This window comes from Cavia porcellus, unplaced genomic scaffold, assembly GCF_034190915.1.
Source record: "Cavia porcellus strain 051 isolate PalLab524CR breed Dunkin Hartley unplaced genomic scaffold, mCavPor4.1 scaffold_1, whole genome shotgun sequence".
NCBI classification, from domain to species: domain Eukaryota; kingdom Metazoa; phylum Chordata; class Mammalia; order Rodentia; family Caviidae; genus Cavia; species Cavia porcellus.
In genome coordinates this window covers 49,481,122-49,508,356 of record NW_026947484.1, presented here as the reverse complement: position 1 = coordinate 49,508,356, position 27,235 = coordinate 49,481,122, and the positions used below count along the sequence as shown (strand labels likewise).

The 27,235-nt window shown below is 45.0% G+C and overlaps 2 protein-coding genes across 6 annotated transcripts in view; one reads left to right on the top strand and one right to left on the bottom strand.

The window, feature by feature from the left end:
* The window catches only part of Trim69 (tripartite motif containing 69), a 29,118-nt gene extending 19,805 nt beyond the window's left edge, over positions 1–9,313 (bottom strand). The window contains exon 1 of the mRNA XM_063247988.1: positions 9,068–9,313. Coding sequence (XP_063104058.1) covers positions 9,068–9,073 — 6 coding nt within the window. The 5' untranslated portion in view covers positions 9,074–9,313. The remainder of the gene's footprint in view (positions 1–9,067) is intronic.
* Positions 9,314–15,366: 6,053 nt separating this feature from the next.
* Dlgap5 (DLG associated protein 5) overlaps positions 15,367–27,235 on the top strand; it is a 34,103-nt gene continuing 22,234 nt past the window's right edge. For 2 of the 5 annotated variants that reach the window (XM_063247965.1, XM_063247972.1), the window contains exons 1-8: positions 16,949–16,966; positions 18,407–18,642; positions 20,811–21,004; positions 22,298–22,360; positions 23,372–23,456; positions 23,547–23,669; positions 24,839–24,909; positions 26,224–26,477. In XM_063247965.1, coding sequence (XP_063104035.1) covers positions 16,965–16,966; positions 18,407–18,642; positions 20,811–21,004; positions 22,298–22,360; positions 23,372–23,456; positions 23,547–23,669; positions 24,839–24,909; positions 26,224–26,477 — 1,028 coding nt within the window. In that variant the 5' untranslated portion in view covers positions 16,949–16,964. Of the gene's footprint in view, positions 15,533–16,948; positions 16,967–18,406; positions 18,643–20,810; positions 21,005–22,297; positions 22,361–23,371; positions 23,457–23,546; positions 23,670–24,838; positions 24,910–26,223; positions 26,478–27,235 lie in introns of those variants that run through there. The other 3 variants (XM_063247958.1, XM_063247954.1, XM_063247956.1) reach the window with 2 other exon arrangements.

Sequence of the window (27,235 nt, the reverse complement as noted above, 5' to 3'; positions counted from 1 at the left end):
CTTTCTCTCTCTCTTTTATTTTTGTCTTTTTGAGACAGGATCTCTCTATGGAGTTCAGGCTGGCTTTGAACTCACTTTGTAGCCCAGGCTGGTCTCAAACTTACAACAACCCTCCTGCCTCAGCCTCCCAAGTTCTGGAACTACAGGTGTGCTTTTTTTTTTTTTTTTTTTTTTTTTTTTTTTGAGACAGAGTCTGTTTATGTAGTCCAGGTTGGTCTTGAACTCACAATGATCCTCCCTCCTCAGCCTCCTGAATGTTAGGATTACAGGCGTGCACCACCATGCCTGGCAACCCAATCATTCTTATTGTTGTATAGCCTCCATTGTGTGACTATACTATAATTTACCTTCCCATTTTATTGTTAACAGACTTCAGGGTTAGCAGTTTAGGGCTCGTATAAATAGTGCTGCTAATGACGCATTGTTCGTGTTCTTTGAGGAATAATATGTGTACATTTCTCTTGGGCATATTCCTGGGAGTAAGTCTTAGGATTGGCATATATTCAACTTGGTAGGTATGCCCAACTTCTTTAGTAGTGATGACAATTAGTACCGCTACCTCTGCTGGCCTGTCTCCTTCCAACACTGGCAGGTATATTCATTTTAGCAGTGAGTGTGCAGTGTATCCTGTGACTGTGATCCCCATTGCCTATAACTGTGTGTGTTAGAGCCATTCCCCATGTCTACTGCCCATTTGCATTCCCCCTTTTGTGAAGCACCTGTTCAAAGCATCTATTTAGTGTTATAGTCTTTTAGACAGTTTCACTGTGTAGTTCAGGCTGGCCTTGAACTCACAGTAATCCTCCTGCTTCAGCCTCCAGATATTGGAAGCCGTTGAAGCTGGAAACTGACCACACTTGCAAGACTGGGGCATGACCATCCCAAGAACTAAGAGCACCTGGGGCAAGCAAGGTAAAGAAGCTACTTCAGCCCAGAGAACACTGGGAACTTTGGGTTGCTAGGACAACAGGGTGTCATGTGACATTAAGTTGTTAAATATATGAATAAACGCCCCTGCAGTGAGGGGGCAGTTCCTTTTCTCCCTTGAGGAGAGAGGGCTACCTCTCCCCTGACCCCTCCACCTGACCCCAGCTTTGTCTCTTCTTTGTTTTCTCACCCTCCTGCGGCCATTTCCCCAAGGACATTGTGGATCCCCGGCCTTTGGAGCGCTGAGGTCACAGGAAAGCACCACCTCACCCAGCCGCTTGTTGCCTTGTATATTTCTAGAATCCTGGGGATATCCTGGATATGAATTCATCACATGCATATATGACAAGTATCTTTCATTGAGCTGTCTTTTCACTTTATTAATATATACTCTGTTGAACAAAAGTTCTTATTCCTTAAATTCCCATTCTTCAATGTGACCCAAATGCAGAAGGCAGCCTGGAAGAAGCCAGGGGCTCTGAGTCACCAACAAACTCTCTGACAAGAGACAGAACTGCATCGTCTGTCTGTCCCAGAAGCAAGGACTCTGCACACTGCCAAGGCCTTCAGGCCCTCCCCATTCCCAGGGCACCAGAGCCTAAATTTTGCTTTAATCGTTTCCTAACATGGTTCGGAGTGTTTTGTTTTCTCCGTTTGTTTTTGTGGCATGTGGATCCAAGGCCTCACACACACCAAGTGGGCGCTTAGACCTCGCTTCTGCTCTGGATATTGGCCACATGTGTAGGCCTACGTGATGACACTGTTTCCCTCTGCCTGATTTGGTCTTTATCTAAACAAAATCCTATTCTTATATTTCTTTCTGTTTTGCTTTCTACATTGTATTTAGTCTACTCTTTACTAGTCTGTGTTCTAGCATAGTTATTTATTTATTACTTTTATATATACTTTATGAAAATGTTTTAAATTTTATCTAAAGAAAGACTAAACAAAACAGAAAATAGGTAGAAATAATATATACGTTCAGAGAAAAAAATAAACAGTAAGAAATCACTAATTGATGCTTACATATTGTCGTTTTATAAATAGTTGTTGAAGGTACAAAAATGGAACATGTAAAGTGGGAATTCAAACAGCAAGACTGCAAACAGTTCTGTTCAACTGTCCAACAAAAACTTAGTAACATGGTTGTCAATCTTATACACTTAAATATAGATGCAGTTATCCATATCTTCATTTATGTTTAGATTAAACAAATTAAGTAGGTTAAAATCATTCTGAACAAACAATAATAGTATTGCTGGATTTCACATCATGACACTCTGTGATCAGCACTGGGTACTATAATGTCTTTTTTTAAAAAAATTAATTTAAAGAAAAACTAAACAAAACACAAAACAGGTAGAAATAATACATAATTTCAAAGAAATAAATAAACAGTAAGAAATCACTAGTTGATGATTACAGATTATCCTCTTACAAATAGTCATTCAAGATACTAAAGTGGAGCATATAAAGTGGGGATTCAAACAGTGAGATTGCAACTAGTTCTGTTCAACTATCCAACAAAAACTTAGAAATATGGTTATCAATCCTATACACTTAAATATACATGCAGTTGTCCATATCTTCAATTATGCTGAGATTGAATAAACCCACACAGGTTAATATCACACTGAACAAAGAATAATACTATTGCTGGGTTTCACATTATGACACTCCAGGATCAGCGCTGGGTATTTTAGTGTCTCTTTTTCTTCAAAGTATCTGTTCATTTCATCATGTGTCATAAGATCAGTTCTCATAAACTGTTTATAGATTCTACACATGTATGAGTCTTAACATGTATTTCTATCCTTTCTATATTAGAGGGAGAAACAAAGCAAAGCAAGGCAAAAGAAAACATATTCCTATAAACACATGAAATGAAATAAACATATAAGACCATTGTACAAAGAGTTCCACCATGGTCCCTGTGTTGTCTCTTGTTATCTCCAGTAGAAATGGCTATATCATCAGACATAGTATAATTGAATATATCAGCACATAACGGTATTAATAAAAACACAACTTTGCATATACTATAGAACTTCAAAAACTGGTAGTTATCAAACCAGAGTGTGTATCATAGAGTCTTGTCATCTTCAGTGTAGCTGCCTGTACTCTCCAGACTTGATACTATCAATCATAACAGTTTTGAATAAAATCTTCTTTGCCTCATTTCTGTTATGCTCTTTTTTTCCCATCAGTTGTCTGCTTATCTTCTTCATTCTGTTTTCTGCTCCATTCATTGAGGCCTCTCTGCCACTGTTCCTGGAATCCTAGTACTTTTCTCTCTCTCTAGAATGCCCCATAGTATTCTCTGTAGAGTTGGATTGGTGGTTGCAAATTTCCCAAGTTCCTCTTTGTCTTGGAAGCATCTTGTTTCTCCATTAATTTCTAGAGACAGTTTAGCAGGGTATATCAATCTGGGATGGAGGCTATTTTCTTTCAGGGCTTGGAATATTTTGCTCCAGGCTCTTCTTGACTTGATGGTTTGTGTTGAGAAGTCTGCCATTATTCTGATGGGCCTTCCTCTATAAGTTATCTGTTTCTTGTCTCTAACAGCTTTTAATATTCTGTTCTTATATTGAATTTCTGGGATCTTGATTATTATATGGCTGGGTGTAGCTCTGTTTTGGTTGTAGGTGGCTGGAGTTCTATATGCCTCATATATCAGAATATCATTTCCTTTTCCTATGTTTGGGAAGTTTTCCTTAATTATTTCTGTGAATAACCTTTGTAGTTCCTTTGTTTGTACCACAGCTTCTTCACTCACATTCTTTACCCTCAAGTTATAGATCCTTTTGTTGTCTTCTAGCCTTTGTATTGTTACTGCTTGTTTCCTTGTTATTTTTAAAAAGTTTTCCCTTTCATAATCCCACATTGCAAAATTGTCCTCCAGTTTGGATAACCTATCCTTAGTTTCTTTCAAGCTGATTTGCCACCTTTCCATAGAGTTTTTAATTTCCTGGTGATCTCTTTGAATCTGCTTCATGATTTCTATATTTTTTTAATATTCTTCACCAAATGGTTCTCTCCTTTGTTTGAGTTCCTCCCTTCTTCCATCTTTGTCTGCTTGAGGGCTGCTTAGTATCTCTTTTATTAATCTTCTTATATCTTGCTTTATTTGGCTAAATATTTCACTTTTGAACTCGTCTATGAGGTCCCAAATATATCTCTTTATGTCTACTGGCACTGTGTCTGATATTGTATGTTTGCTGTTCTCATTCTCCTTTGTATTTACCTATCCTGGGTCAACGTTCTCAGGGTTGGGACCTGGGGATTTTGTTGTTGCTTCCTCTTCCCATCTTTTTTGCTTCTTCCAGGAGGCCCCAGTTTCTTTCTTTGTTGGTTACAATTCTTCTGAAGCACACTGGCTAGATGACCCTTCACAATGCCGTGTGCTGGTGAGTTGCAGACAGGGACAGTGTATGCTGGCTCCTCCCCTCCAGATCAGTCAAGCTGCTGTGGCCTGCACTGTATTTTTTTGTGCTGCCTCCCCTCTGGGTCAGTCAAGCTGCTGTGGCTTGCGCTGTCAGTCAAACTTCTGAGGTTTTACTGGGTTAGTGTGGTTAGTGTGCGCCACTGCTGTAGGGACTTGATTTCAGATGCTACTTTATGAAATTTTGAGGCACCTTGAAAGAACAAATGTATGCAGCCTTTTATTGTTTTTGTTGGACTAGGGATTGAACCTAGGGCCTCCACAGTGAGCTATACCCCCAGCCCCCACACCCTCCTTTTTTAAACTGTTGAGACAGGGTGCCTCTAATTTTCCCAGGTAGGGCTCAAGCTTGCAATCCTCCTGCCTCAGCCTCCTAAGTAGCCAAGGTTCTGAGTTGTGCAGCCATGCCCAGAACACAGCCTACTTCTGATGAAAGCACTTAAAGTTAAGAATACAGGCCATCAAAACCCTCTTCCAGAGTTAAAAAAAAAAAAAAAAAAAAAGAATACAGGCCAGCATCTTTAGGAAGTGAATAACAGAAGTAATAAACAGAGCGAAACCCCCAGAAAGAAAAAGGATAGAAAGGGACAGGCACAGGAGAAGGTGGGGGGGACTCCTACGTATACCAGGTAATCAAGAAGGCCATGTGCAGGCCCTGGGCTAGACATACACGTGAAAGCCCCGAGAGGACATCCACTCTTACATCAGGCTCCGTGAGGAAGGCCAAGGCAAAGCTGCAAGTAGCCAGCTGAGTGTTGACGTACGGTCAGCACAGAGGCTGTCTCCAGTCCGGGAAGTTCTGTTTTCCCTGTTCTTGGATCCAGGCACTTGAATCAACCGTCAGAACACCGGCAGATCACAGGGCTTTAGTAGCTACACACAAAAGTGACAGACTTTGTGATAGTTCAGCAAAGTCACCAAGAAGCAAACAAGCCAGAGCAAACAGCAGTGGCAAATGTGGGAAGAAGGGGAACGTTATTCCAGGACTGCTGCATTATAGTATTCAAGGCCTCTAGTTTTCAACAAAGCACTTTGCAAAGAAACAATGGCCTCATCCTCAAGGGGAAAATTGATAGAAATTATTGCTCAGGAAGCCCAGCACTGGATCTACTGGACAAAGCTTTAACCATCTTAAATATGCTCAGAGAGCACAAGGTGGCCAGGAGAACAATGTCTTCCCAAATAGAGAATGCTAGCAAAGAAAGAAAGAGCAAATGAATGAACAAAATTAGGAAGAGGAATGAAATAAAAAATATGCAGGTGAAAATGCAATAACTAGAAAAAGTTTTACAGCCAGGCATTGTGGTGCAGGCCTGTAGTCCTAGCACTTAGGAGACTGAGGCAGGAGGATCACCGTTGAATTTCAGGCCTGCCTGAACTACATAGTGAGGCGCTGCCTCAAATAATAATAATAGTAATTTTTAACTGAGGAATAAAAAGATAAAGAATGTACACAAGTAAACAGAGTCTGAGAGACTGGAAAGAGAGTTTTCAGCATATTGACTCACACGTAATCAGAGTCCCAGAAAGGCAGGAGAGAAAAAGGTGTTACAAGACGGTTTGCAGGGAATAATGACAGCACATGATGAAAGACATGAGTTTCTATGTCCAAGAAGCTCACCAAACTCCAAGCAGGATAAACTTAGAGATGGCAGCTCTGCAGCCCTCGCTTCTTCCCTTCCTCTGTCCCCTTTCTCTTTCTTCATTTTGAAAGATGATCTTGCTGTGTTGCCCAGACTGGTCTCAGATTCATGGGTTTAAATTCAAATTCTCCCAAACCAGGTGTGGTGGCTCACATCTGTAATCTCAGCACCTAGGAAGCTGAGGCAGGAGAATCACCCCTGAGTTCAAGGTCAGCCTGGGCTACACAGGGAGACCCTGCCTCAAAAAACAAAAACGAACAAACAAAAAATCTCACTTCATGCTCTGCCACCTTACCAACTGCAAAGTGTAGTTAATACTGGTGACTGCTAGGGGCTGGGGATTTAGCTCAGTGGCATAAGCGCCTGCCTTGCAGGCAGTCGTGAGTTTGATCTCTGGTACCGATTAAAAAAAAAAAAAAAGTACTGGTGACTGCTAGCCTTGTTTCTGTCACCCAAATCTGCTATTCTTCACAGCAGCTGTTTTGTGGAAGGTCTATTTTTTTGTTTGTTTGTTTGTTTTGAGAAGGGGTCTCGCTATGCAGTTCAGGCTGGCCTTGCATTCACTTTGTAGCCCAGGCTGGTCTCAAACTCGCAATGATCCTCCTTGCCCCAGCCTCCCAAGTGCTGGCATTACAGGTGTGTGCCTTCACACCTTTCTCTATTGTTTTGTTTTTTAGGACAGAGCCTCACTACATAGTTCGACTGGCCTCACACTCACCATATTCCTCCTGCCTTGGCCTCCCTAGTGTTGGAATTACTGACATGCTCCATCAGGCCTGGCTTGTTTTGTGGGGTTTCTTTTCAAGAATTCCAGAATTCAGAGTTCTCTACAAACATTTGAATATTCCTATTTCTAGTCTTATTTTTCATAGTTCTGTTATACTCTGAAAAGTTTTAATTTACATATTAATAACTCACTTACATTTTATTCAACAAATAACAACAACAACAAAAGCATACTTTTGCTAGTACCAGTGGGCAAATCTTTGAAAGTAAAGAGAAAAAAAAAAACCTGTTTGTTCTCTGTCCTCTCTGTAGGTGCATTTTTGGTTTTTGTTTTGTTTTGTTGTGGGACTTTTGGTACCAGGTATCAAACTCAGGACCTCATGCTTGCTAGGCTGCTGAGTTATATTCCTAGCCCAGTATGTGTATTTAAGACAAAACTCAGAAAATTATGTCCATCAGAGAATATGCAAAGTATTCAAGAAAATCAGGACTGCCTTGAAAACATTAAATAGATTCATTTTGAGTAAGATAAAACTTGAGAACTGGCCAGAGGAAATGTACCTACCAGAGTGGTTTGCAATCCTAATGAAACCAGTGTCCTTTGAAGATAGATTTTATTTCGAATGTTATTGTTTTGTTTTGTTTTTTGTTTTGTTTTGGTTTTTTCGTTTGTTTGTGTTTTGTATTGTTTTGAGTAAGAGTCTTACCACGTAGCTAAGGCTGGCCTCAAACTCACAGCAATCCTCCTGCCTCAGCCTCCTGAGTGCTGGGATTACAGGCCGGCTCCACTATGCCTGGCAAGAATATGTTTTAAAAATACATTCATAGTGGATAGTAGTTCCCGGAGCTGGGCCAAAGGGAATTGGGTAGCGCTGAGCTAAATCCCCAGCTGGGTACTGACTGATAACAGGTTTAGGATTTATTTTGGGGCCCATGAAAATGTTCTGAAATTAGATAGCAATGATTATACAGCTCCGTAGATATGCTAAGGCTGTACACTTTAAAGGGGTGGATTTTATGATTTGAAATGCATATTTAAATATATACTATAGATATTACACGCAAAACTACATAAATACGTTTAATGCCATTGTGCCATTGCATGATCCACTGGGGTTCATGGTGAATTCACTTTGCTAGTTTGTTCCATGAGTGCAGGAAGATGCCGTGCGTGCACACACATGTGCTGTGCATGTACCAAGGTGGCAAATGAAATCCTGCAGTCTGTGTAACACCTGGGCACTAATTCAAAAAAACACATCTTCTGCTGCACAACACAGGACTGACCTAGAATATTTACTGAGCAGCCATTGTGCAAAATGCCTCCCATGCAAATTTAATCTCTATAGCACGCTGTGGGAGGGGTATCCGTGCTCCACTTTTAAGGAGAATGAAGCTGAGGGAGTTCGAGTAGCTCCCTGGGTCTCAGTGATGAAGAGGCAGAGCCCAAATTCCAGCCCTGTGTCTGACCCCCGAAGGCTGTCGAGGCCAATCAGTATGCATCGTGGAATTTCAGTTATTAACTACATCGTTTGTGGGGCCAGCTGCCCCGCACGAGTTTCTACTGCTCTGGAAGGAGGTGAAAACTGGAAACCACAGGAAATTCCAAAATGTCAGCACCAGGGGACCTTTCAGGAAATCCCATCACCGCCAGGAATTAGAAAGGAACAAGGAGCAGGCTGGGAAGTTCCTGGACGCATGTGAAAGACATTTTTCCCAGAGGAGTTTTTGTTTTCTTGCTGAGATTCAGACTGTGAATTTTTACTTGTTGGGGCTGCTTAGCCTTGAAAGATCTGAAGTCATTTCAGCCTCCCTGTGAACACTCGCCATAATGGGAAGCTCAGCCAGGGGTAATCCTGCATGCCTGTAATCCCAGCTCTCTGGGAGGCTGAGCCAGGAGGAGGAAAATCCAAACCCAACCTGGGCGGTTTAACAATTCACAAGACCCAGAGAACTTGTGATCCTCCAGCCTCGCCCTCTTTTTTATTTTGAGACAAGGTCTCATTAAATTGCCCCGGCTGATCTCAAACTTGCAATGTTCCTGCTTCAGCCTTCTGAGTAGCTGGGTTACAGATGTGTCTCAGCACGCCCAGCCCTGGGGGTAAAATGTAGTATGGTATAGTCATTTACTCTAGCTTTTCTCAGAAAGTTGTGGATTTCATTACTTTTTTTACAGCCGATTCAGCTGAAGAACTCAGTTATTCCGATGCCTGGTATAGAAACGACACATTGTCACAAATTCAGTATTTCCCTGAATTTCCTATGAGCGAAACTCCGCACCCCACCTCCTTTACTAGCAAACCGGCCACGCTGGGAAAGGGCAGCTCACCTCCATGGAGCTCGGTCATGCGGCCACCAGGGGGCAGAGCAGGCTGCTGGTCCGCTCAGCGGGCAGCGGCTGCCCGCGGTTAGGAGTGGGCTCGGCGCCCTCGGAGGAGGAGGAGTAGGAGGAAGAGGAGCAGGACGAGGAGAGGAGGACGTCAAGGAGGAGGCGTGCTGGAGCTGCAGAGAAGGGCGAGGCCTGCGTCCGGTCCAGACAGTTCCACGACAGTTTGTCAGTTGCTGTCATCATTTGCTTAAGAGAGCCGAAGCCCGGCTTCGGAATGGCCAGCAATTATCACACGTCATTCCATCCAGGCCAGCGGCCTCTATTGATCCGAGGTCACGATGTGTTTTGTTTTGTTTTGTTTTTAAAGCTAATTCTCTCGAGAGGCTGAGGCAGGAGGATTGCTGGGAGTTCGAGTTCTGCCTGGGCTACAGAGTGAATCCAAGCCAGTTTGAACTGCCTAATGAAATCCTTCTCAAAAAGTTAAAAAAAAAAAAAAAAAAAAAAAGCTAATTCTGGTATTCTATGTAGACATAGATCATCTATTTCCACGTAAAGTATTGCTTTAACAGCTGCAAAGCAACAATAAGCATTTTTTAAAATTAGGATCATGTGTTGGACTGTTGTGCTTAGACCATTTCCATGTAAGGTAATACTTTTGGATTTGAGTACGTAGTTTTGGGTATATATATATATATATATATATTTTTTTTTTTTTTTTTTGAGATAGGGTCTTTCCATGTATCCCAGACTGGCCTTGAACTCAGAAATCCTCTTGCCTCAGCCTCCCGAGTCCTGGAATGATGGGTGTGCACCACCACGCATGTCTGATTCTGTAATTGTTTGCTTTCTATCCATATCTGATTCTAGCTTCTCCACTTTTCATTGCTGTCTTTATTTGTGTTATGGGAGTTATTTTGGTGTTGCACTTTAATCTTGGTAATATTTTTTGTAAATATATTTGTGGTGGCTCTAGGTACAACATTCCAATCATAACCTCCGTACATCAGTCCATACCTTCAAAAGCTTAAATGTCGGCCGGTGGCTAATGCCACATTTATTCCACACACTGGGAGAAAACATCCTAGGACCGCTCATGAGTGAGTCAATAAGCAAACATTCAGAGTCTAGAAGCAGGCACTTCAAGGCATACTTGAGTGATAAATACAGCAACATGAATTCAGCCCAGTGATCCAGAGGGAAATGCCAGCCATGCCATCCCAAAGGCTTAGGGGGCTGAGGCTGCCGCGCAAATGTCCATGAGGATCTGGAGAAATGAAGGGTTTTTGTGAACCGGCGGTGGGAATGGAAGTCCTCACACGACTTAGGGGGTGACTGGGTGGGACTATTCTCACTGCTTCTCAGCAAGACGCCCACTGGGGTGCATTAGTGCACAAAGGGCAAAGACTCCAAGCCTGGCTCAGCCTCTGCCCCATCCGCAGGGGCACTGCGCAGGGGCACTGCACTGCCTCGCCTCCCTGTGGCACTAGGATGGAGAGCTAAGGGAGTGGAGGGAAGGGAAGTGAAAAGTGCCAAGTCCCCAAGAGAAGCGCGATTATGCATCACAAGCAGGTACTGAGCTTTTTTTAAAGTAAAGTAAAGCAAAGGATGCTGGGTGAGACAAAGCAATATGCTGGCTCAGATTTGCTGCCACACCCAAGTGAATCCGTCCTGTAGAAGCAGCTGTCGCTGAGACAGGTCCACCAGAAACGGTAACCCAGGGGAGGGAGACACAGCATAAGAAAGCAGTTAACTGTGGAAAGGTAAGAGATGCCACCCAAGGAAAAGTCTCCAGCATCACCCCCAGCCAGCGGGTCTTTCCAGGTTTACCAGCCCTACCCTGCCTCCCAGAGGGACAGTCCTGCATTAGCCAAGCAGCTCCAGGCAACCACAAAAAATGCCACAAGCTCAGAATGGGTCCCTGGGGATTGTTTCCAATCAGAAACCTGGCAGAGGGCCATGGAGAAAGAGGACAGGGACATGTGCAGACCAAAGCAATGACCACTGCGATGGGCAGTATGGTAACACTGGGCCCGCAGAGGGTTCCCAAGGCGACATGCAGGGAAAGAGAAAGCCCGCTCTAAATGCAAGGGCCAAGGATGTTCAGCCTGCGAGTGCTTGAAACCACCCCGGAGCCCTGACAGAAATCTAAAGACACAGGAGATCGAAGGCCCTGGAGTGGAGGGAGAGCTTCAGGAAGTGAGTGTCCAGCCTCCAGGGGCGGGAGCTCCCGCGGGGCATGGGGAGAGCCTTCATGGAGCTGGGAAGGGACAAACCTGTGAGACCTATGAGAAGCCACACAGTGTGGAAGTGTTTTGCACATTTTCTCTAGGTTTTCAAAGATTTGTGTTTGTGAGAATTTATGTGAGCCATTGATCTTCAACCCAGAAGAGGACACATGTGCTAAGATACTGACCTGAAATTATGAGAGACTCTCAAAGATACCATAGAGTGAAAAAAGAGAAGACCTTCTGAGCAGGATCTCCAACTAGAAGCAAAGCTTTACGGCTGATGACCTCTCTGATGGAGTCTCTCGTTGCTGTGATAATGGAAAGGTGCCAAGTCCTTTGAGGTTTGGATATTAATACAACACAATCAGGTTAGAGTCTACTTTATAAAAATAATTAAAATGTATAAAGTGAATCTAGAGAAATTAAAGAATTCCTGTAAACCACTGAGAAAGAGATCCCAGTATACAAGAATAAGGTATTATTAGCTGGGTACTGTGGTGCATACCTGTAACCCAAAAAAGCACTCAAGAAGCTGATGCGGGAGGATCACTGTGAGTTTGAGACCAGTCTAAACTACAAAGCAAGATCCTGTTTCAAAAAACCCAACCCCCTTAAAAAAGAGTATGTTGTCATTAAGATGTAGCATCAACAGCAGATTGTAAAGCTACCCCTCCCTAGAGGGATTCACAGAATGGAAAGCAGCCCTTCGGCAACACCATAACGTACACTGTGGTAGCTGGCAAAGATTCCATGCGACATTACAGCAATATTCGTCTCTGATGTTTAACACAGAGACTGGGCCATCAATACCTCCTCAGATCCAGCCCAAATCCTACATTTTTGATGCTGACCATGAGACTATTGCTTCATTAGGAGATTACAGGGGTGTGCCACCACACCTAGCTAGTTTTCTTTTAAAAAAATTTTATTAGCATAGTTGCAGTATCTAAGATTACATTCATCCTAGGGAGATAACACCGTATCTTCATTCTTTGTATGACCATCCCCAGGCTGTTAAAGTTTTAGTGCTCAAATATTTGGCCCAGGAATATGTCCCACAAACTATACAGCCTATGGTAATCTCACCTTCCATGGACAGAATAATGTAAGAAACATAGGTAAGGACATGGGTATGATCAAAATATATGCATTGAAATACCCCCAACACAGGACAGGAGGGAATGATCACAGTACGTTATGCACATGTATAAATCTGAAAATATAAATCTCTTATCAAAGGACTGGTACCCAGGGTAGAATTCTTACAAGTTCAATAAATAAAAATCCAAATTTAAAAAAATCATGACCCCATTTTAAAAACTAAAAACCAGACAGTTATGGTGGTGCATGCCTGTAATTCCAGCACGAAGGCTGAGGCAGGAGGAACCTTGTGAATTTGAGACCAGCCTGGGCTACAAAGTGAGCCCAAGGCTAGCCTAAACTGCATAGTGAGACCTTGTCTCAAAGAAACCAAATAAAATAAAACAAAAACTAAAAACCAAGACTTGAACATTTTAGGAAACAAGATATAAAAAGTTTGTAGTCTTAGCATTTGGGAGACTGAGATAGGAGGATTACCATGAGTTCAAGGCTGGCCTGACATACAGAGTGAGACCTTGTCTCAAAAAAATTTAGAAAAAGAAAGAAAAGAAAAAGATATAAAAAGTCAATAGCCACATTTTTTTATAAAACCCTTCATTGGGGCTGGAGATTTAGCTCAGCAGCATAAGCGCCTGCCTTGCAAGCAGGCAGTTGTGAGTTCGATTCCTGGTACCAATAAAAAGGAAAAAGACCAAAAAAAAAAAAAATAAAACCCTTCATTATCAGCAGTTATTGTGAAACTGCAAGATTAAAGTCTGATACTGTTTTGGCTCTTCGAGGAAGATTAAAGACTGATGATCCCAAAAGTTATAAGGCACAAGGGAACACCCCAAGCTCTTATCTGTCATTGGCAGGAGGATAAAATGGTGCAGCAACTCTGTGGAAGTCAGACGATGTTTGATAAAGTCGGCCTGCCTAGCATGGCTCTGACATCCCCCATTTAGAGAAATACCTCAAAGACACTCATGAGGTTATGTTTATACAGCAGCCTCGTTCATAGCTCCAAGTTGGAAATAATGCAGATGTGCATCAGCAGGTGAAAATATTATAGATAGCTAAGTTTGGTAGAAATATTGTAAGGCAGTCAGACAGGCTGGGCCCTCGAGACATCACCGCAGAAGCCAACTGTGGCTGGAGCCATATTCACTGAGGGTCAGGCTTCAGGAAAAAGAACTCCTCAGCCACATGCTTCCCCTAGAGACAACAGCAATGACTGATGTTCTAAGCAGGCATCAGTCACCGTGGGGTGGGCGACAAACCTCCTTACCCAGCCCTCCCAGGAAGGCCCTGGTCTGCCCCTGTGTGCTTGCTGTGCGACTGGATGCCCACTGATCCCCATTTAATCAATATTACTCTAGTGACAATACTTGCTGTAATCTTACTCTTTCATCCTGTGGCCTTGGCCCACCTCCCACCCACCTTGTGACTTCCTATTGGCTCAATATTACCTAAGCATCTATATTTGCAATCTTATTGATTGATTACAGTTCTGTCAGGAGAGGACCTAGGCAAGGCTGTGCTGTGAAGATGAACACAAGTCACCCAGGTTGCCCTTGAACTGCAATTCTCCTGCCTCAGCCTCCCAAGGATTCAAGACTGTGCCACCATCAAGCCCGGCTGCTAATGTACACTCTTAGCAAAAACTCATCAATTTGTACGCTAAAAAGAAAACTAAACTAAAACTGTGCTCTTCATCATCAATACATTTTATATTGATATAGGGGAATGAAACTCCCAACCTACTATGGCCACGAACTCATGTTCTCTAAAATCGAAGAATGAATTTTAGGAACAACTGAGGTTAAGAGTAGAATATGTTTATTGAGAGAAAGAAAGCTTCTGTCTGAGAGAGACAGAAGGGGTCTGGAGCAGGTTGCCAAGGACTTTGTCTTTTCCAGGGACTTTTATAGAGCAAAATCAGGGGGTGAGATGGGTCCAAGTCTGGAAACTCACAAAGCAGAAGAGCATAAGGTGGAACATAACTATAGTTAGCCAATAAGATTGGTGGTTCAGGTAAAATTGATGAAATTGGGGACAGGAGAGCAAGAAAGCAGGCATTCTTAGAGTGTCACTCTTCCCTAGGGGGTTGGGAATGGGACTCTTGGCTTCCTCAGGGTGATAGGGAACGACTTAGAATATAAATCCTTAGGATATGGGTGCATTTGTTTGAGGCCTTTGTCTTGAGGCCTGGCCCACAGCAAGTGTCTGACTCCCCTACAGTTGCCAGGTATCTGGGTCTATGCACTGGCTTTTTGAAGACCTAGCTCTGTCTCACCGATATGTCTAACTCAGCTGCCTCCAACAATAGCAGCAAAAAAAAAAGACTACAAAAAGAAGTATGCGACGTCACAGCTGACGCTGTAAGAAGGGGTTGTGAGGGCAAGCACTTGCTTTCAAAAAATTTTTTTAAAAGCCGGGGTTGTGGCACATACCTGTGGTCCAGCACTCTGGGCGGCTGAAGCGAGAGGATCGCAAGTTCCAGCCCTGCCTGAGCACCTTGGCAATTTAGCAAGATTCTGTATCAAGATAAAAAATAAAGCGCTGCTCGGTACCAAAAAGAAAAATAAATAAAAAATAAAGAGCTGGGTTGCAGCTCAACGTGAAACCCTTGATTTTGATTCCTAGTACCCAAAACAAAAACCAAAAAGCAAACCAATAAGCGGATTTCTGCGATTACATAAGGACATCACTAAACACTGAACTTGGGCGGCTCCCCGCTGGGGTTCTGGTCCTTCCTCTGGGACCGGCGAACCTCGGGTTATAGAGACAGGCCCTGCAAAGCCCCTTCCGGCCACCGAAACTTGCGGCTGAGCCCCGCCCCTTTGCCCCACCCCAGCTCCTCCCACCTTGAGGTCCCACCTCCCTTCGCCCAACCAGCTCCAGAACCGCCCCTTCTCGTTTCAATCAATTCAAACGAGATGTATAGTGAGCCAATCGCAAGCCACGCCCAAAGGAAGAGGCGGGCGCTTTTCCCGGAAGTGCTAGGAAATCCCTCCAATCAGAGGCTCCAGGCGGGAAGTTTGAATTGGGCTCCACTAGTAGGCTTCAGCGCGTCGGAGGCAAAGCAGGACCTCCTGAGCCAAAAGGCTTTCCTATTTTCACTCTGGTTGAGCTTTCACGCTAGAAGGTGCCTCAGGTAGGTGGGGGCTGAAGAGCTGGAGTGGAGGCTGCCTTCCGCTTCTAGAGAACGCCGGGGGCTGCGGGCTAGTCGCGGCTCCGGGGACGGCTGGGGCTGAGTCGCCCTCTCGCCCGCCCAAGGCCGCCAGCTGGTCCTCCGGGAGACTTCGAGCTTGCTGCCGCGATCTGCACGGCAAGCAGTGTCTCGCCGCTGGAGCGTGACGTTTACATTCCCGGTCCGGCCTTGACTTCTGGTAGCTCCTCCCAGATGCCGTGACCACTGAAACCACCCCTTTGGGAACCGCTGGGTAAACCAGAGCGACACCCTCTCTCGGGGTGCAAGGAACAATAGGGAGCCCCGGGAAGCCCAGCTGGGTTTGAGAGCCAGACTACTCGCCCTGGGGCCGCCGGGTTTTAGCAGCGCCCTTGAGCAGCTAACAGGATAGCAATGCTGATCCACTGTGTGTACCTTCTAGGGTTAAGGGGGTAATCAAGTACGCCTCTAGCGTGAGCTCTGGGTGTTTCCAAATGACCAGATACAGGCTGCAGCTTTTCTTCAGTATTCAGCAAATTAATATTTGTAGGAGATAACAAATCACATCGTAGAGTTCTCCATAAGAAGCACAATCACTATCATTTCCCCTGGGCTTGTTAAGGAGGATGTTATTAGCATCCAGATCAGATGGATTCTGGCTTTTTTGTATGCTGCTAATTATATGTAACATTTCCTTTTTTACGTTCTCGCATCGATTCATTTTTCTGAAGTTTCCTAGGAGACTTCTTAGTTCTGGAGTAGATCGTAGGCCTGCGACATTATAAAATATCTATTTGGTCTTTCTCTTTATTTCTTGGCTTGCAACTCTGAAAATCTTTGGACTCCTGAAAGCAGTGTTGTTATAAACAGGCTAGTGACCTGAATAAACAGGCTAGTGAACTGACTGCTGCAGGCAGCAGGAGACCAGGTAGTTTAGGTACATGGTTGGGCACAGGAAAGATGACTGGAGCCTCCAGAGAGGGGAGAGTGGCTGGATGGTGAGTTTGTCTCCTCTGGTCAGTGATTCAGTCATGGCTGTCATGAAGCCTTTGTAAAAACCTGAATGATGAAGATTGTGAGGGTCTATGGAGAGAAACAGCTGGAGGGAGGTGAGCCCAGGGGCTCCATGCCTGGTCCCCAGCATCTCCTCACCTGAGTCCTTTATGATAAGCCCTCAGGTGTGAGTTCTCTGAGGCCCTCTGGCCAATTAGTGCGACCTGAGCAGGGCAGGGTGGGGGCCTTGAAGCAATCTGCGGCTGGCATTGGCGTCATGTGGGGTGTAGCGGGTGGGGGGATCTCCTGGGACTGAGCCCATCCTCTGTGGGATCCTGCACACCCTTCCCGGTGGGCACAATCAGAATAGATTGAGGTGAATACTCAACTGATGTCCACGCTAGATTGACTGCCTGCTTGACAGATGTGAGTGTAAAGAGAGAAACAATCTATTCCTATATTCTCAGTACTTATACTTTTTTTATTGTTTTTCTTTTTGAGACAGGGTTTCCTTATACAGTTCAGCTGGCCTTGTACTCACTTTGTAGCCCAGGCTGGTCTTGAACTTTCGACAATCCTCCTGCTTCCTGCTTCAGCCTCCCGAATGCTGGGATTACTGGGATGCACCTCCACACCCAGCTACTTCTGCCTTTTTCACACTCCTAATCACAAAGCCTCACTCTCTTTTCTTTGCCCTCCCCTCCCAGATCTTCATTCTGGAGAACCATTCTATTTCCTCTGGTTTGGTTTGGTAGTTCTGCTACCAGCTGCATAGGTGACCCCCTCAAACGGACCACTTTCTCTTCTCCTCAGTCTGACGCGTGATTAGCTCAAATGACATTGCCTTTACTAGCCTTGCTTGGTTTGAATACATTCTCAGAGGTGGTTTTTGTTGTGTCATACTGGGAACTGAGTCCAGAAGCTCTTGCATGCTAGGCAAAGGTTCTGCCACTGAACTATTATCCCCAGCCCCTCAACAGCTCACCCTTTTATTTTGAGGCAATCTTCATAAATTACCCACGCTGGCTTTGACCTTGTGATCCTCCTGCCTCAGCTTCCCACACTCAAGCTTTAAAATAAGGGTCTATACCAGGTAAATTATGTGATTGCTTGCATGCACAAAAATAATATGGCAGGGGCTGGGGATTTAGCTCAGCGGCATAAGCACCTGCCTTGCAAGCAGGCAGTTGTGAGTTCCATCCCTGGTACCGATAAAAAGGAAAAAGACAAAAATAATAATAATAATAATAATATGGCAAACAAGTCCCTAAAAACCTTTTTTCTCATCTTAAATACTCATGACATCTTGAGTTTTTATTTTTTAGTTTTGCTGGGAGTTTTTTTGTTTGTCTTGGTTTTTTGAGACAGCGCCTCACTATCTAGCCCAGGCTGGTCTTGAATGTGTGGCAGTCCTGGTTCAGCCTCCCAAGTGCTGGGATTACAAGGTACATCACCATGGTCTGAATGTTTTTGTTTTATTTTAATTGAGAAGAAATGATAGGCCTCTTGTGCTCACCGTCAGATTAAGGAAGTTGTTCTATTAACAGCTTAATTTTTCTGTTTTCATCTTTACTTACATTCTTTCCAGTGTGCTCTGCGGTAATCGCAGGGCCTCTTGGCTGTAGTTTTCCTGGGTTCCACTTCACTGCCAAGCAAGCGCCCCTTCAGAAGTACAAAGTCATTCGTAGTATCTTGTCCTCTAATGTTCTCTTTTCCTCTCTTGGTCACACGTTTAGCCCATTGTGTGTATTAATATTTTTATTTTTGTGGCCTCTTGAGATGGGACAGGAGCTAACTGGAAACCTCGATTGTTTTAAATAACTTAAGGAAAACCCATGTAAGCTGGTTTCTATTTTTTTCTGCCAGGATGTCTTTGTATTTTGTCAGCCGTCACAGAAAGGATTTAAGTACTGAGATGATCAGAACTAAACTCGCTCATAGGAAATCTCTGTCTCAAAAAGAAAACAGACATAAGGAGTACGAACGCAACAGACACTTCGGTTTGAAAGATGTCAATATTCCAACCTCACAGAGCAAGGCTTTTGTGGAATTACATGAGACATCTCAAGAACTTGTTCCAGAAAAGTCCAATATCAAGCCACGTAAGTGGAATCTGTATTTTATGCTTTATTTTTCTATTTAGTTATTATTTTAATTAAAGTCTCTCATACTTTTGTGGGAGTTTTTTGTTTGTTTGTTTGGTATTGGGAATCGATCTCATGACCTTGCGTTTGCCAGGCAGGCGCTATACCACTGAGCTATATCCCCGACCAAAGCACTGTACTTTTTTTTTTTAAGAGTACAAGTTTACAAGTTGGTTTAATTCCTGTGGGCCTGGGGTGATTTTGACCAGAGGAACAATTTTGAGATCTCCTTCTATATAACCTGATGTTTTCTATATAAATAACTGCACAGGCCTAGTTAGGCCAAAGCCATTCCCTGTGGATAATTACACTGTTTTACTAATCCACATGGGCTTGTAGAAAGCTTGTGTGTATGAGGCCCCAGGTTAGTCCCAGGAGCGGGAATCTCTAGGGTTCTTTAGTTTGCGTTTTTGAGTGAGTTCATCACTCAAAATGTTTGAAGGTCAAGGAAATGGGCTGGCCCTCTAGGGAGAGGGAAAAGCATAGTATTTCTCAGGAGCAGGAAGCATGAAAATGGGGAAATAGGATATAGGAGGTCTCCATAGCACTAGTTTGATGTTTTTGTTTTTATTTTTTGAGACTTCAGAGCTTTAAGACTGACTTGTTTCCTTGTTTCTTTTGGTCCTTTTTTTCTCATTTGGTACCAGAACTCAAACTCAGGACCTAACACTTGCCAGGCAAGTTGTCTGAGCTGCATCTGTGGCCCCTTCTTTTTTTTTTGTCTTTTTCATTTTTATCGGTACTGGGGATCGAACTCACGACCGCCTGCTTGCAAGGCAGGTGCTTTATGCCGCTGAGCTAAACCCACAGCCCCAGAGACTGACTTTTTCAAGTGCTTCAGTTCAAAGTAACCAATCTAAAAAATCAGAACATTTCTTACTTCTTCAGTAGAACAACTTCTTGTCTCCCCCCCCCCCTTTTTTTTTTTTTTTTGTCTTTTTAGACCGGGCTTCACTTTGCAGTTCAGGCTGGCCTTGAACTCACTTTCTAGCCCAGGCTAGTCTCCAATTTGCAGTAATCCTCCTGCCTCAGCCTCCCCAGTGCAGGGATTATAGGCATGCACTACTATGCCAGGCAGAGCTGGGTAGTTGTGAAGGCAGCTGCAGGTGTGGAGGAAAGGATCATCTCAAAGGCAGGCTGAGGCAGGAGGGTCTGCTGCTGGGACTCACGCCCTGGAGCTCTGAGTGGTGCTGCCTTGGGCGGGCGCCTTGATTCTCGCAGTGAGGTGGAGCTGGTCTGATGGTCCTGCCCCACCTTCCCACAGCCCTGTGGTTCACACAGGAGGCATAGGACCCTACAGTGCAGGGGGCTATGGGGGTGGCCTCTAGGAGGTGACAGTCACCTGTCCAGCACACAAGAGCCGTGTCCAGGGGTGCACACCACCACTCCGCAGCCCCAGTGAGGAGTAAAGCAACAAGGTTTAAAAGTTGTGAGAAGAAACAAAACAGAAGACAGAGGCTGCCCTGAGAGGGAGGGTGGGGGCACCCTGAGGACGGAGATGGGGCACCCCTTTGTCCTCAGCTTCCTTCTTGAAGGGACCTGCCCTCCAGCTGAACCTGGGAACTTGTCTCATCCTGGTTGGCCCCCAGCCTTCATGGATGGAACTCGACCACTGGCCAGCCCAGCCTGGTCAGGGCCTCGGCTCTCCATGGAGCTCTGCAGAGGGGTGACTGGGATAGATGAGGCAGGGCTACAGCTCTGGTGTAAGGACGCAGTGGGTCTAGGATGCAGATTTCTTTATAAGTTTTCCTTGAAGTTTGTAGCCCTCCTCCCCTTTGTGTCCCTGACATCAAATCACAGATGGGGAGAGGAGCCGTCCTGGCTTCAGGCCTCTTCCTGTCACCTGTGCCCCTCTTGTCACCTGTGCCCTCTCCAGTGAAGCTTTAACTCCTTCTAGTCGGGATCAGCCAGAAACTCTAATGAGGCCCCTATTCGGTCCTTGTCCTGGCCAGCAGGCTCGTCCCCTGCCGTGGGAAGCCGGTGCACAGGAGGAGGAGTGGTGTTTCAGAGCCTGGACTGGAAGTGACCTTAGCCATGCCTGCAGCGGGGCAGAAACAACCTTCCCAGCTCTTGGGAAGCTTCTTATCTGAAATGCAGTGGTCGGGTTTTTCTTTCCTTCCCGCTAGAGTCGCTGAAAACTGTTCTAAGTGATCAACGCAAACAAATGCTCCAGAAATACAAAGAGGACAAGAAGCTCCAGAAACTGAAAGAGCAGAGGGAGAGAGCCAAGCGGGGAGTGTTTAAAGTGGGCCTCTTTACACCCGACGTCCCCGCCTTCCTTTCATCAGGGCCCTGTGTCAGGAAAGCTGAGCCGAAAAAGGTAAATGCAAACAGGATGCAGCTCAGCTGCTCGGCACCCACCTGCAAATGTGAGGTCACGAGTTCAATTCCCGGTACCCTGCCCCCAAAGAACCCCAAAAGGTAAATGTATAATTTTAGTTTGGTATAGAGGAATAAGTTCTTTTTTATCTTGAATTTTGATTCAGAGATTAAATGATTGAAATAAACCCTTCCCCTTGGTCCCTTTATTCATTCACATAATCAGATATATATATATATATATATAAATTTAAGGTAGGATCTTGTAAAGGTACCCAGGCTGGCCTTGAATTTGAGATCCTCCTGCCTCAGCCTCCCAAGTAGCTGGGATGTGGGGTGTGTACCACCATACCTGCCATGTTTCTTGATACATATGTAGTGATTTTTTGCGGCGGGGATTGAACTCACTGCCTCACACTTGCCAGGACAGGCGCTTACACCCACCACTAAGCTAAACCCCTGGCACATATGTAGATTGAGATAAGATAAATGTAGGAAAACAGAGCCAGGCTGAATCACGCTGTGCCACAGGGTTTGGTATTTATCCTGGAGATTATGAGAGTTGAAGGGAGGCTTATAAATGAGGTGGAGCTATTATCAACTTGTGATGTATTCCTGTGATCCTAGTATTCAGGAGGCTGAGGCAGGAGGATCACCATGAGTTCAAGGCCAGCCTGAACTACATAGCGAGACCCTTGTCTCAAAAAAAAAAAATTAATAGTGTAAAGGCCCAAGATATTACCTGCTTTTCTGGGCCTCATGAAATCTCATTAATTTACTTAGCAGATTTCTGATTATTTATTCTGAGTACAGTTTGACTTCAGGATAGTATGAAGAAACCAAAACTGATAGGTATAGTTCACAGTAGAAAGATGTAGCTAGGTATATTTTGTGTGTGTTAGATTTATCTAGATTGACTCTGTGTAGTTCAGATTGGCCTGGAACTCACTATGTAGTCCAGGCTAGCCTCAAATTCACTGTATTCCTCCTGCCTCAGCCTCCTGAGTTGCTGGATTATAGGCGTGCACCACCACACTTGGCAAATCAGCCAGTCTTGTTAATTAGGATTCTAATTCCTGGGAAATGTGGCTTCAAGTACCTTCTTTTCCTAAGAAATCTAAGTTTTGAAGATACTAACTTAAACACAGTTCACATTCCAGCCAGAATCAGGAAAGGGGGTATGTAAAGATAAAATTTAAACCAGGAGTTTCATTTTATAATGAGACATGAAAATGGACTCTCCCAGTTGTCTTTGTTGTCATCATGTTTGACTTGATCCTTTAATGCTTTGAAGGCTGCTCCATCTTCTGTACGAATCACAAGATCCAAGGCCAGGGACCAAGTGGAACCCTCTAAGGTAAAGTCGCCAACTAATTGTTTTTAATCAAATGTCAGATTCAAACACAGCGACCGATTCCCTTGACTTAACAGGCAGTAAAGTGATCACTAGGCACGCGATGCTTTGGGGCAGTTTCCGGGAGACACTGAGGATGTTTCCACTTGAAGCAGTCCTTGCCCACGGGTCCCCCAGACGCCGCAGCCCTCATCCTGCCACAGCCAGCGTCCCTGGGTGCTGCCGGCTGCCTGTCGGAAATGCAGGCAGGAATGAAAACATGGTGGAGGTGGTGGCTGGAGGGCCTTTGAGTCTTCGGGCTCCTCTAAATCCCATCTCAGGCGGGGCTCTGGGAGGTCCCCAAAATAAGTGCAGGGGAGTGGGGTCCCTCTTAGCAGATCAGGAAGCTGGGTCACCTGTGTTCGGTAGACCCAGATGACCACCATGTTCCGGGCATTTCAGTAGACTCTGGATCACAGTAACGAGAAAAAACAACAAACCGTAAAAATCAACAGAGAGAAACCAAAACTCCCAGCTTGGTGGAGCTTTCACCTAAGACTGGCAAGAAAAGAATAAATCTGTAGTCGCCAGACACTGAAATGTCTGGGTGGGGGAGATGGAGAAAGAAAGGGCTGGGGATGCGGGAGGATTGGGGTGGCCAGGGGAGGCTTCCTAGCCAGAAATGAGACCCCCTCGGGACAGCAGAATGAAGGATCAGCTATTCTTTTTTTAGTACCCGGGATCGGACCAGGACCTTGTGCTTGCCAGGCAAGCACTTTGCCACTGAGCTAAATCCCCGACCAGGATCAGTTGTCCCTAATCATTTAGTTTACTATATTTTATCAATATTGGGCTTCTGTAAGAGACTGTCAGGAGATTTGCATAACAAAAAACCTTTTCTTAGTTTTATTTGAGTCAGTGCATTTTGTTGTTGTTGGATTCTTTGTCACTGCCAGGATTCAGGTGCGGGTCCCTTTCTAGGTTAGCAATGGGATGCTCTGATTCACATAGGAATCATCTTCATGTCTTAAATAGCTCCCTGCTGCGAGTGATGTCCAAGTGGCCGGCCCTGGAGGAAGACAGGCCGCTCACAGGAGGGCACTGGACAAAGAAAATAAAGGTGGGGACAGCCCCTTGTGTCGTGCGGGTCCCGCCCCTGCTGCACCGATGTGCACTAATGACACAGGACATTTGGTGCTTCCTCCCGCAGTTGTGACTCCCGTGGCTCCGGTGCCCATCAGGATGACACGATCGGCTACTCAGGCCACCAAGCAGGTCCCCAGGCCCGTCCCCACTGCCACAGTCAGAAAGCCAGTCACGAGGGCTGCCCAGGGTGAGGAACTTTTCATTTTGGTATTGGACTTGGGGGCCTTTGCATCAGGTCACATCCTGGGCTTTTTCACAGTTTTTTTATTTGGAGACAGGGTCCCATAAGTCTGAATTGCCCAGGCTGGGCTTGAATTGATCATCCTCCTGCCTCAGCCTCCCAGAATGCTGGGATCTCAAGCGTGTACCACCAAGCCTGGCTAAGTACTGTTTATTGGAATTGGCTAACCTACAATGCTTTGGTCCTTCAGGTGTTTGTGTTTAATTATTAAGGTCAGCCTGTGCTCTCTGAGAAGGAAATGAGAGGGTCTAACCCTGAGCTCTGTTCTGTGCCTCGAGAATCCACACACAGTGGGCACCGAGATGCTGACGCCCCGAATCAGCATAAATTGTGCTTCAAATTAAAAATGAACATCCCCTCCAACTTTAGTCCATGTGTTAAGAAATTTTAGCTGGGTGGGTATGGTGGTGCATGCCTGTAATCCCATAGATTGGGAGGCTGAGGCAGGAGGATTTCTGGGAGTTAGGGGCCAGCATGCACTATACATCAAGACCTCAAAAAAAACAAATTGAAAGTTACTCCATGCCCCTGGTGAGATATAATGTAGCCACTAAGAACAGTGCTCTCAAAGAACACTTAATGATGTCAGCAGTGATGTATTAAGTACGTAAAGAAAAACAGGTCAAACTAAGGTCGAAGCTCTGTGAAACAATGTGTGATATCACAGATATGGAAAAAAGCTAGAAGAGCATAGTCTGCAGTGCTGGTGATGGGATGGAGGGTGTTTTAGGGTGTGGATGTGGGTGTGGTCCTGGTCAAGGGCTCTGTCACTCAGCCGGCTCCAACCCTTGTAGATTGTTTAAATTTTGAGATGGAAGCACTCAGTTGTCCAGGCTGGCCTTGAACTTGCAATCCTCCTGCCTCAGCCTCCTGAATAGCTAGGATTATAAGTTTTCTGTTTCCTAACTGTGTAATAAATATATATTTGCCATTCAGAGGAAAAAGAAAAAGGTAAGGCACGTTTCGTTTGACCTTTATCAGGACATTTCACTTTTTATCATAAAACTTTCCATCAGAAAAACCCTTCAAGTCATAGCTTCCTATTGTTGTTTTTTTTCTTTACTTTCCATTTTGTATCTTGTCAAGACAGATGTTTTATTTCATTTTAATTTTAGATAATGAACCAGAAAGAAAGGCACCCAGTAGAGGAAGACCCGCCGCAAAGGTCGAAACGAAAGCTGACAAGGTAGGGCACACACACGAGCTCCCGTCTGCATGGCACTGCTGTTTCCTAACGCTGGACTCAGGTGAACCTGCCCGGGCAGGGGAGCCCCTCAGACCGGAAGGAAGCAGGGCGAGCATTTCTTAGTCCCATAATGTGGTTAACAAATAGAAGATGGAGAAAAATAACAAAAACAACAGAGAAGCCACAATGTAAAAGTAGATACTAGGTAGGACAGAGTAGGGTAAAATGTGCTGGATTCCCTTAGTCTGGGATATCATCTCTGCTTGGGCGTAGCTGCATTGGGGTTGTTGTCTGTCTCTAAGAGACAATCCCTACAAAGTGCTCCTAAGGGTTAGAAAGCTAAAGCCGGGCATGGTGGCACACTCCTGTGATCCCAACACTTAGGAAGCTGAGGCAGGAAGATCGCTGTAAATTTGAGACCAGCCTGTGCTACAATGTGAGTTTAAGGCCAGCCTGAACTGCACGGCAAGACCCTGTCTCAAAAAGACAAAAAAAAAAGAGAGAAAGCTAAGGTCTCTGCGAGCACCTGGCATGCTGCTAGTAAAGTCCTAATCTGAGCCTGAGCCTCCCATCTCTGTGTTTGTAATCCTCACTGTGACACCTTAAACACACAGAGGTGGTGCTAAAGAGAGAGAAGTTCATCTAGCTTCTTACTGAGCATCAGACAGCAATCCTGCCTTGTGGGTGATGCCGATCAACTGGGCCCCGTAGCTCTGCCCTGAGATTCTGTTCCCCCTAAGGAGCACACCAGGTATACTGACCGCCTAACCTCTTGTCCACATTGGAGTACTTTAGTTTGAGTACAGATCTTGTTAAAAGTCAGAAAGCTGCCGGGCATGGTGGCCCACATTTGTAATCCCAGTCCTCGGGAGGCTGAGACAGGATTGCTGTGAGCTCAAAGCCTGCCTGAACCTACATAGTGAAACCTTATCTCAAAAAGATCAAAAAATGAAACCTAAAAGAAGTTTAAAAACCAGCAGCATACATACCTCTGAAACTTACATTTAAATACCTACTCTTGTGTTTGATTAGGAGACAAGGTCTCACTGTCTAGTCCAAGCTGGCCTCAAACTCACAGCAGTCCTCCTGCCTCAGCCTCTCCAGTGCTGGGATTACAGGCCTGCACCACCCCACCTGACTCCTTCATTCAGTCTTTTTGCAGTGCTGGGGATGGAGCCCAGGGCCTCCTGCATGCTAGGCCAGTGCTCTACCCTGAGCAACATCCCCAGCCCCATTGTCACAGTTTCAAGCCTGTGAAGATGGCCTGACTGCATCCTTAGAAATTCTGACTGTGCTCTGCTTCCTGATATCCAGGCCGTTTCTTTTAAAGTCCATAGTGAAGGAGATTCGTCACATACCAGTGCCACAAAGGAGACGGAGCCAGACAGAGTCTTAGCGAAGCCGGGAAACCTCCCGAAGACAAGAGGCAAGAATTCTTTCGCACCTCAAGACTTCGTGTTCCAGCCCCTGGAGGGAGTGAGGACCTATCAGGTGATGCCCATGACGCCCAGGAGCGCCGAGGCTTTCCTGACGCCCAGCCTCACCTGGAACCTCGCACAGCCCTCAGGGTGAGTTGGGTGTCCTGCCCGATGGGAGGGTGGGGCAGGTGCCAATCTTGATTGGTTGTGCATTTTTAGCTAGAGAAGTATGTTGAAAAAAATAATTAAAATTTCTATTTCTAAGGAATGTGTAGAAGGCTCTGGTAACTTTTTTTTTTTTTTTTTTTTTTTTTGTCTTTTTCCTTTTTATTGGTACTGGAGATCAAACTCACAACTGCCTGCTTTACAAGGCAGGTGCTTATGCCACTGAGCTAAATCCCCAGCCCCGGATGGCTTTTTTTTTTGGGGGGGGGGTCTTTTTGAGACCATCCCGCCATGCGGTTCAGGCTGGCCTGGAGCTCACTTTGTAGCCCAGGCTGGTCTCAAACTCTAAATAATCCTCCTGCTTCAAACCTCCTTGACGGTTTTCATATTTCCTATCGTTGCTATTATTCTCACCATAATTGATTTAATTGTAACACTTAGAAAATTGCCATAAGAGTGTATGTAGGTCAGTAAATCCCGGCACTCGGGAAGCTGAGGCAGGATGATCATTTCTAATTGGAGACCAGCCTGGACTACAAAGTGAGCTCAAAGCCAGTTTCAAAAAGACCAAAAAAAGAGTGTAGGTCAGATTGGCTATTTTGGGCTCAAAGTTCCTTTAAGAAATTACCTCTAACACTTGGGAAATAGGGTGGAATCTTTGAATGACAAGGCACGATCATTTTTTGGAGATTGGCTGGCAGCAAACAGGGTGGACCGTGACTGGGGAACCCAGTGTGTTCCCA